This window comes from Dermacentor andersoni, chromosome 6 (genome assembly GCF_023375885.2).
Source record: "Dermacentor andersoni chromosome 6, qqDerAnde1_hic_scaffold, whole genome shotgun sequence".
In the NCBI taxonomy this organism is placed as follows: Eukaryota; Metazoa; Arthropoda; class Arachnida; order Ixodida; family Ixodidae; genus Dermacentor; species Dermacentor andersoni.
In genome coordinates, this window is record NC_092819.1 from 125,561,980 (window position 1) to 125,571,951 (window position 9,972).

Genomic DNA, 9,972 nt, shown 5'->3' on the forward strand with positions numbered 1-9,972 from the left:
AAAGCTAAAGTGCTGAGCAGTAAAACATTCTGTATTCTTGTTGATGATGTGTTTCGTCACTGAAGACATAATGGAAAAGTTAGTGATGACTAGAATGCCAGCGATATGGCAGAGTAGGAAGAATCATGTGTGCATGTTTAACTCTTTCCTCACCAGGACTTACAAAATCAAGCAATTTGACATATTGTTTACACGTTTCATCAGAACAGGAAATAACAATGTTCTCTCCTGTGTGGCCGTTTCCTTTGTTTTGGCATTGTTGTTTAAAGCGACACAACAAAGTAATTTCTTACAAGCACACTAACGGTGCACTCGCTCAATGTGAAGCTAAATTTGCCCGTCTAACTAGCATATAAGCTAACATTTTTGTATCGTATGGGTTGCGGCTAGTGCTTTTTGAAATGAAATGATCACTTTGAAAATGAGCACATGGTTAACGGTCAGGGAAGAGTCAAGAAAATGTGTGATGCCGATCTGTGCACCACATCAGAACTTGAGGAACCGTGCTTTGTGTGCAGCTACAAGGTCTCTCTTGGGCACTCTTTGGTCATCCCTAGATGAGAATGCAGCTGGAACACTTTCCTCCACTTGTGCAAGTGCTTTGGAGAATGTGTCATACTGTGCGCACAGCTCCATCACTTTCTTGTGCAGGTCTTTCACATAGTCTGAAAAAAGAAAAGTTCAGCAGATTATTGCATTTCTTCCCTTTCATACCTGCACACACCTAAAAGGGGGGGTGTCCTATGGCATATACAAACACTCCATATACTAGTTGATCCAGAAATAAGGTTACCATCAATTTCACAAATAGACAACATTGTTTAATCTCATAAAAATTAACATCATTGGAAAAGTGAAACTTTACTCTATTTTTCTACATAATCGCCATCTTTTTTCTACGCATTTTTGTAGACTGCTCCAATTTCTGTACCCCATTGTCATAGATCTCCGCCGCCAGCCCGTTGGGGAAGCGTTTCACCTCTTTGACTTCATCGTCGCTCCGGAAGCATTGGCCATTCAGATGTTCCACGTTCTGCATCGCGGAGTGTCTGTCATTGCACCCTTTCAGTGAGACATCTCAATGATGTATAGCTTTTGGCAGTACATGGCAATCTTGAGCAAAATTCCACTGACCTGGCAAAATGTCTTTATTGGATAGTCTGCCATGAAGGTTCAGAAAATGGCTGTGAAAAACAGCTGTCGCAGTCACTTCACTCTCCATTGCAAGAGATGTCGATGCTTTTGGTACACAGTACAGGAGGACTAAAACATTCCCTTTTTTTACAAACATTGCTGCATAACATATTGCAATAATAGGCAAAGCATAGCACAGCAAGTATTTTCAAATTGACTTGCCAAATGTGGGAGCTGTCTTGAGTGCACATGCTGTCGAGGTACTTTGCCTGACCTTGGAGGACTTTATGCGCCACTGTTCTGCACCATCACAGCTCCTTGCTTGCTCTCGCTGGGAGTTCTCGTTGAAGTGAAGCGCAGCAATCAGTGTGCTAGAAAATTATTTTGTCTCAGCATTAATAATACACTGTAGTTTCATTGCTAGAATATTAGCTTATGCAAACTCACCGGGCCTTCATGCCTTTATATGTGAATGCAGTGGACTTTGGGGCAAAACCATTTAGAACACTGTGGAAGGACTCCAGGCTGTATGTCTGAACAGATGGTGACAACTGGCGGATGTCCTTCAGCAACAGTGGTGCTGCCACAATGCGCTCAATTTGCTTGTACGCTGGAGAGTCTGACAAGAAAGGGAATTATAAATACAGCTCTTTTATGCACTTTATCTTGGTGCTGTTTAGTTATATATGCCTACCAGCAGTGAGCCATTGCATGCGGCGGGATTGTCCGTGAAGACAGCGGGGGTACAGGCCACCATGTCCTTCATGTCTGTTCTTAATGTGGTTCAGCATGCTACTCCATGCCGCCACCAGCATGTCCCCGTTGCCACCGTAAGCGCATACACACCAGTACAGGTGGTTGTTGATGGCTTGTGTTCATTCTGTAATGGCACTGCATCCAGCCCTTCGTGAAGCTGCAGTCAGCTTTTTCCTGATGCCTGCAACAAGGCAATAGCACAATACACTATTGCTCCATGTCAGGTGGATTTGCACTTTGCGTACCATAAGCCTCGTAAAGATATAGCAGCACTGGTAGGCATTGTACGAACCACGGTTGCAAGCAAACTCATTAAAGGAATCATCTGCCTAAGAATCTAACCAAGGCTGATACAGCTTGAATACTAAAGAGGTATGAACAGAGGAGCCATGAGGGCAGTGAATAGCCTACCGCGATGAAAGCCATACCACTCCTTCAAAATCCCAAACGAACTTCCTGTAGGAGCTGAACGAACAATGCGCACACAACAGGCATGTAGTAGTATTTATTTATGGACTAGTTCAGTTTCAGGAAATTTTAATATAGTATAAAGGACAACACAGACAGATGGGCCAAGTGCTGAATACGAAGTATGACTTCTTACAAAGCCCAATTGTTCCTCCTTATCTCAAATCCTTTTCTTGTAAAATTTGACATGCTAAAGAATTTATGCTTCGTACTGAAATTTTTTATCACCAGGGTTAGCCATGATCGTGATCGCATGACAACTGTATGACGACACTCATGAGACATGGACGATGAAATTATGAATAATGATGCCGATGGAATGATGAAGGCAGTACAACGAAAGTATCATGATCACGATGGGGGGACGATAACAGTATAATGAGCATATTACGACAAATGTGACCATGTTGCAATAACCATCACAGCAGCGGCATAATTGTGATTGTATGAATTTCCTTGTCTAAGCATATGTATCCACTGAACAATCCATTATACAATTGCCTGTCCATTCAGTAAGTACACTAGGTTACACACAGGCCACCTGTTGCAGGCGAACAACATGAATTTCTTCGTACCCTTTGCAACATGCCACACATCGAAGTGATGATTGATCTCCGGACGTTGCAGCCGCATGTGCTTCTTAATTCGCGAGTGGCGGTCTGTAGTCAATGAGCTCACAGTCATGCCTTGCTCAGAAAGAAATTTGAGACCTCTTACGAGGCCCTCTTTTTCCATCTGGGAACTTGCCTGCACTTGTTCACTCTGCAAAACAGGAATGCACAGAAAGCACCGCTGGTATTGATATCATCATCAGCCTGGCTATGCCCACTGCAGGGAAAAGGCCTATCCCATACTTCAACTACCCCGGTCATGTACTGATTGTGGCCATGTTTTCCCTGCAAACTTCTTAATCCCATCCGCCCACCTAACTTTCTGCTGCCCCCTGCTTTGGAGTCTTTGGAGTCCCCTTTCCTATGGATTAAGATTATGTTGGTGTCCTTCCAAGATTCTGGTACACTTGAGGTCATGAGGCATTGCGTATACAGGGTGGCCAGATTTTGTAGAACAATCTGCCCACCAACCTTCAACAAATCTGCTGTTACCTGATCCTCCCCAGCTGCCTTCCCCCTTTGCATAGCTCCCAAGGCTTTCTTTACTTTTTCCGGCGTTACTTGTGGGATGTCAAATTCCTCTAGAGTATTCTCTCTTCCATTATCATCGTGGGTTCCACTGGTACTGTATAAATCTCTATAGAACTCCTCAGCCACTTTAACTATCTTATCCCTATTAATAATGGTATTGCCTGCTTTTTCTATTAATGCATACATCTGATTCTTACTTATTCTTAGTTTCTCCACTGCTTTTAGGCTTCCTCCGTTCCTGAGAGCATGCTCAATTCTATCCATACTATATAATACTTTATGTCAGCTATCTCACGCTTTTTGATTAACTTGGAAAGTTCTGCTAGTTCTTTTCTAGCTGTAGGGTTAAAGGCTTTCATACATTGGTGTTTCTTAATCAGACCTTAGTATTTCAGGTATTAATATACAGCCTGAAAAATATCATCGTAGCAATACCCAGTTTAGAAATATCGAAAGAAGGACCACCTCTTTACTGCGATGAGCCACTGAACGGCTCGGATTGCATGTCAACTTTGCATGCCATATTTTCGTTGGCTGGGGTAAATATTGCTTGCATAATAGGACCTATCCTGAAAGCATCTGAACTGCTTCTTGCTTGACTTACCTCCTTCACTTGAACTTGCTCTGTGTGTATGATTTTTCTCTTTTCAGGGCACAGGAAGGAGTACGAGAGGAACTTGGCGCTGTGGCCAGGGGAATCACATCGCCCATCCCCGCAAAGCTGCAGGCTGGTATCGCTGAGCTCTGTCAGCAAAGTTTTCTGATGCTCATCCCAGACCTGTAAGGAATTCACGAGTAGAGTTAAAGCACAAAAGTGTCACAGGGGACAGAGAGATTTGCTAAAAGAATTCACGCTGTTAATGAGCATGGGAAGGTTAAAACTGCGCAAAAAACAAATACAAGTAGAAGGAACACACAATACACCACGAGTGCAGACTTGTGTATTCCTTTGCTTCCCCTAGTTTTTTCATGCAGTTTTAACCTTCCTTCAAGTGTGAACCAACTAGTTAGCAAGAATGTCCTAATGAGTGTGCTTCACAGTGATTCAAAATGTGACTGGAGACGAGGACATAAACAGATGCTTGAAAGAACAGAACATTGGGCAAGTTGGTTGCATTCATGGTAACGGGCAGGTCGAACAATGAGGACAAAGAATCGCACAGGATGAGCGCTGAACTTCAACTGCATTTTATTTACAGAAATTGCTTGTTTTAATAGAAAAGAAGATACATAAACCCAGCTATGACACGACGATAACGACAGTAGAAAGAGATACAAACCTTGAGGATAACACAGACTTATAAATGCAACGAAACTTATCAGGTACATTAAAAAGTGACACACTAGTTAAAAATCATTGCTTGTCAAAAACTATGCAAGGTTACTTGCTTTCTAAATGTGATACCGATGTCTGGCTGATGCACGCAATCCCTCTTTTATGTATGTGCTATGCCTCGACCAGTTCACATGCCAATTTTTAGTGATGCTGATGTGATTTTGCAGGACGGAAATCAGAGGACCCACAAGCTGGCTGAGGCATGCAACATAAAGAAAAGAGGAATCATGTGTGTCAGCCAGACATCAATATCAGTTTTACAATCCACAGTAACCTTGTCGCCCAAGGACTGGTCAGGTGCATAGTTTTTGAGAATGTGATTTTCAACTAGTCTCTCACATTTTCATGCACCTGGTGTCCACACATAAGTTATTTATATCTTTAAATCTGTGTTGTCCTTGCGCTTTGTTTCCATCTGTCTTTTTGTTCATCTTGTGTAATAGCTGGATTTACTTGTTGTGTAATAGCTGGGTTTACTAACTTTTTGTTTGTATTCCAACAGGCGTTTTCTGGGAATTAAATGTAGTTCAGGGATCGTTCCGCACAGTTTGTTGTCCTCATAGTTTGTGCTGCACATTACCATAAGTCGACAAGCAGAGAAGGCCAGCCTGTGACATTACATTGAGACGGTTCATTACAAACGACAGTGTTAATTCATTGTACACTGGAAACAAAGGAATAATGAAGTGCAGCACAGATTAGTTAAGCACCAGTGAAAACATGACTTGCTATTGCCTGCACAGCATGCCCATGATCGTCGAAGACAGCATTTATTTCTGCAGTAATGAGATAGGTGGATTGCTCATTCACAGTGTGCCTTCCCACACTATCTGGGCTTTTTCAAACAAGGATTGCACCCCACAGGCATGACAACGATTCACTAAAAAGCCTAGTTCATCATTGTGCACATTGTTATTGTGCTCATGCAGAGAGTCATTTAAACATAATGGATCTGCTGCCTGGCAACACATTTGCATATTCTTTTATGTTGCATTGGAAATATAGTGTTTATGTGGGATGGAAGGTAACTATTTGCACTCCTACATGCTGTTCGATATTTTAAGGCAGGAAACAAGAAGCATATAGGGTGTTAGTAATACCTTGTCATACTTGCAAGTTACCCTTTCCGCCTAACAGCCAGAAACATAAGCTTGTCATGTTTTCATTGGTGTTCTATCTATGCTGCTCTTCCTCAATTCTTAGTTTCCAGCATACGGCATGTACACGTGTAGTACATGTATAATACAGAGACCCATCAGAAAGGCAGTGCCTGTCCTCGCCTACTCATTGATTTCTGTTCTTGTCCCAAGTAGTGCAGTTACATTTTCAATTATGCAGGACTAACTTGCTGAATTTCTGACGTTACGAAGTTACATTGTTCAGCCATACTCATCTGAACCACCAATGCATTACATTAGCTTACACAGTACTACCAGGACCAGTTTTCACTGAATAGTCTTATGAAAAAAATATATCCTTTGGTTGAAGGAAATACTTTCCTGCAACAACCAACACTTACAATTTTTTTCAGTTACATTCCTGGCAGCAATAAAAGAAAGGAAAAAAATTGATGTTGGTTCACTTGGCGTGGAATGCCGGTCTGTAAAAGCTGTAATGTCACCGATATAGTGGTTCTGAATAAAATGAAAATGCCAATCCAATTTACTGTTCTTTCATTACTGATGCAATGAACTGCACAACATCATAATAACAACGTATGTTCACATTGGTGAAAGTAATACGCAACCGTACGTTGGAACACTGGACCCAACCAGATCGACGACACAAGCGATTACACAAATGGGACCAACAAATGAAATTTCGTATGCCTCACAAGTTCAAAAGAAGCCACACGAGCATGGTGCACCGGATTTGCCTTGGTGTCGCATTCACCAACTGTTATAGACATACGATAGGTGCCAGTGATACTAGCCCAAACTGAATACTGCGCGGTGCCAGAAACACTTGAACATATATTTTGCCTGTGTCCCGCGTACACACAAGAACGACAGCAACTTGTCTCTTCCATTGCAGCGATCCATAAGAGACCGCTATCAGACGAGTTTCTTTTAGGTCCTTTGCCTAATGCAAACAGCGCAGCCCTGGTAACAGTGCCGCTATAGCTTTTCTCCAAGCCATTGAGCTGGACGCACGGCTTTAGAGATGCCACAACTCTGTGAATTTGTATATACGCATCTCTTCCTTATACCATCATCACTCATCAGCCCTTTCCCTCCCTGTCCCTTCTCCCCAGTGTAGAGTAGCAGGCCAGAGCAAGTTATAGCTCAGGCCGACCTCTCTGCCTTTCTGTAAATTTCTCTCTCTCTCTCTCTTGGTGAAAGTAAGCACAGAACTAATACTCAGGTTCGAAATAAAGTGCCTTTTGAGCATATTTGGATGATGCCAGAGGTACTGCAGGTTGGCATTATGAAAAGTGGAAGCTGTGCATTTACCGTGGTGACTGCAGGAAGAAGGTATGCCTTCTGGTAATTGAAGAAAGCCTGGTCGCTCATGACTTGGACACCCATCAGCCGCGTCATCCTGAGAGCACTAGTAGGACTTGAGCCGGAAAACAGCAGAGCCGTTGCCAGGTCGATGTTGCCCCTCGGCTTGGTTCCAACAAGTGGCTGGCTGGACCACGTATGCACATGTGCGTGCGGACATTCAGTTTCTGCCGTAATGCGTGTGCCAGTGTAAAACAGCTTCACTGTGCATGAAGCCGACAAACAAGTGCGGCACTGACTCAGAAGGGTGACCAGGCAGGTGCTGTGGACAAGGAAGTAGTCCTCCTGGTTTGCATGAGCATCTTCGTCGCTTCTGGAAAAGGAAGTGCTCACTGTCAGGTTTCACAAATATATGCATTTGACAATACACACTGTTTACACCATGATTAATAAATTGCCTCACTATATCTGGGAGGTACTGTTCCATAAATTATGCTGCACCAATTACCCCAGGAAACACTTCTTGTGATGACACTCATAATAGAAAGCGCTAGAAATAATTTTGTGAAAGTTTCATCCTGATTGTGAGGGTTTTTTTTCCTTATAAATTCTAACGGCAATCTTGAACCTTGCTCTCTAATTTGTGTTGATTAAAGTTGCAAATAACACTGTCCAAAGTCAAGCTCCAAGACTTATGGCATTTGAGCTCTTTTTTGCAAAGGGGAATGGTTCTGAGAAACGGAATTAGTATCGGGAGTTGCTACTCCATCTCTTTATCATTGCATGTCACTATTTTTGAGCATGGGTTCCTATGCAGTAAAATATGAGTCCTGCTCACTCATCAGCTAATGTTGCATCCAAGGTACAAGTCGAGTTGTCTGGCTCATACGTCGTGTCATGCCTGTCAGCTTTGCGAGCTACCGGTGATGCATCAGGTGAGGCGAGAAAGCTGGCCTCCTGTCTAGATGTTTGTCGCCGTCGTTTGGCTCCATCAGCTCTTCGAGCACTATAACGCCTCTTCACAGGTGTTGACGTCACAGGCTTCCTTCTCCTGCAAACCTGCGTTCCCTTTTCCTTTGTTTCCTTCAATGTTGTGTTAACTTGAACTCCTGCAATAAAAGTCATGTTGGAAAAAAGCTATTCAACTGACCATTGTAGGTGAGAATTGCTTGGAATATTACTGTAAATGGATATGAGACTACCTGTGATCAAAATGAACATTCCTTGAATGTAGGTGCTGATGCCAATAAATACCAGTTATCAATTAGTAACACAACAGCTATGAAATACACCTCATTAACCTGAGCAATCACAATGAAAAGACGGTTTTGCTACCTCTGCGATACACCCCTCGTCATCCAGAAAGAAAAAAAAAATGCATTTCGCGAATTCAGTGTGGCTGTGTACATAAATAAAGAACAAGGAGGAATGTAAGTAAAAGTATCCTGTATCGTAGCCGGATAAGCCCAGTTCGGAAAGTGCGAACATTACCAGAAGCGAACTCACCAATGCTCGTGCCGGGCAGACGAACTTGTACAGATTTTGTATTTCCAACGCTACTGCAACTTTTTTCTGCAGTGCTCGACGAGAGGCTTGCATCTGTCCCCGCGTCACGAGTCGCCTAGAAAATAACGAACACGTCAGGTGCAACAAGTTTGTGCAGTGACTTCTGTCAGTGCAGTCATCGAGCGAGAGCGCCAGTAATAGCCAGTTGTCGCGCATTTTGCGTACCTGCACGTCGCTTTTGTAGGAGGTGTCGACTGTCGAAGCGCTGGCTTGCGATTCGCTACGTTCAGCCTGAAAATACAAGCAACTTATGTCATGGCTGTACATATTCGCACATTTGTAGCTTTTCCTTCGTGGAAACAAAATGACGCACTCACCGCCCCGTCTTCGTCCTGCAGTTCTTGCGCTTCGGAGGATGCAGGCAAGACCGACGGAACAGCGCTACGGGAAAGTATTGCTTTGATAGGCACTCCACACGACTTCAGTAAGTCGGCGTTCAACTCGTAATCCTCTGGGCGAAAGTGCAGCGAGCACACTACGCGATTTTTCGGCTCTTTGCCAACGAGTTGTAGCAGAGGTACGGCACTTAACCACTTCGAACGGAGAGGTTCACTCCTTGGCACACAGTGATAGGTAACGTTGGATTCGCCGCTGCGACTGCCCTTGGCCAAGTTCCGCGGACCGTTCGGGCATCCCACGACATCACATGGACGTGGCATTCTCGCTGCTTGTTCCAAATGAAAGTTTCACGCGCCAGCAGAACCCGCACAGCACGACGCGATATCGAAACTACTGAAACTCCAAAGCGTGCGCGGCACTGAGTCGTGCGCGCAGAGTCGAGCGAAAACGAAACCTTTCGACCACCCATACTACTGAATGGTAACGTCAAAATGTTATTTTTTCTTAGAATCGAATAGACGTAGACAAGTAGCATTTTCTTCCGTCTTATAATCGAATGAAATGATATTTTTAATACGAGTAGTTGAGTATTAGTAACATAAATTATGGGGAGTGCTTTCGTCATCGGATTAGTACCGGAATGTCGCTGGGGGGTCTCAAATCGTGTCATGCATTTACCTCAATATCTCGGTTACTAAAGCTCTGTTCGCGATTATATTGACGACTTAGACGTTCTAGAACATTGCTCTACCACTTTAACTTGACTTTCTGGTAACCTTTAGTGTCC

General features: G+C 43.5%; 1 protein-coding gene across 1 annotated transcript; it reads right to left on the reverse strand.

The window, feature by feature from the left end:
- Positions 1–486: 486 nt before the first annotated feature.
- Positions 487–8,272, reverse strand: LOC140219106 (uncharacterized). The gene is made up of 9 exons (XM_072288990.1): positions 8,202–8,272; positions 7,290–7,653; positions 4,105–4,278; positions 2,934–3,120; positions 2,037–2,071; positions 1,829–2,006; positions 1,582–1,753; positions 1,357–1,505; positions 487–665 (listed from the first exon to the last, which is right to left on the reverse strand). Exons 1-9 carry the CDS (start codon positions 8,270–8,272, stop codon positions 487–489), a joined length of 1,509 nt encoding a protein of 502 aa, XP_072145091.1.
- Positions 8,273–9,972: the final 1,700 nt, after the last annotated feature.

Coding starts and splice junctions, on each gene's coding strand:
- LOC140219106 (XM_072288990.1), bottom strand. CDS start 8,272: ATGGAGCCAAACGACGGCGACAAACATCTAGACAGGAGGCCAGCTTTC. Junction 3,121..4,104: donor AGCAAGTTCAAGTGAAGGAG/GTAAGTCAAGCA, acceptor CCTGTTTTGCAG/AGTGAACAAGTGCAGGCAAG. Junction 2,072..2,933: donor TGTGTGGCATGTTGCAAAGG/GTACGAAGAAAT, acceptor GCCTTGTTGCAG/GCATCAGGAAAAAGCTGACT.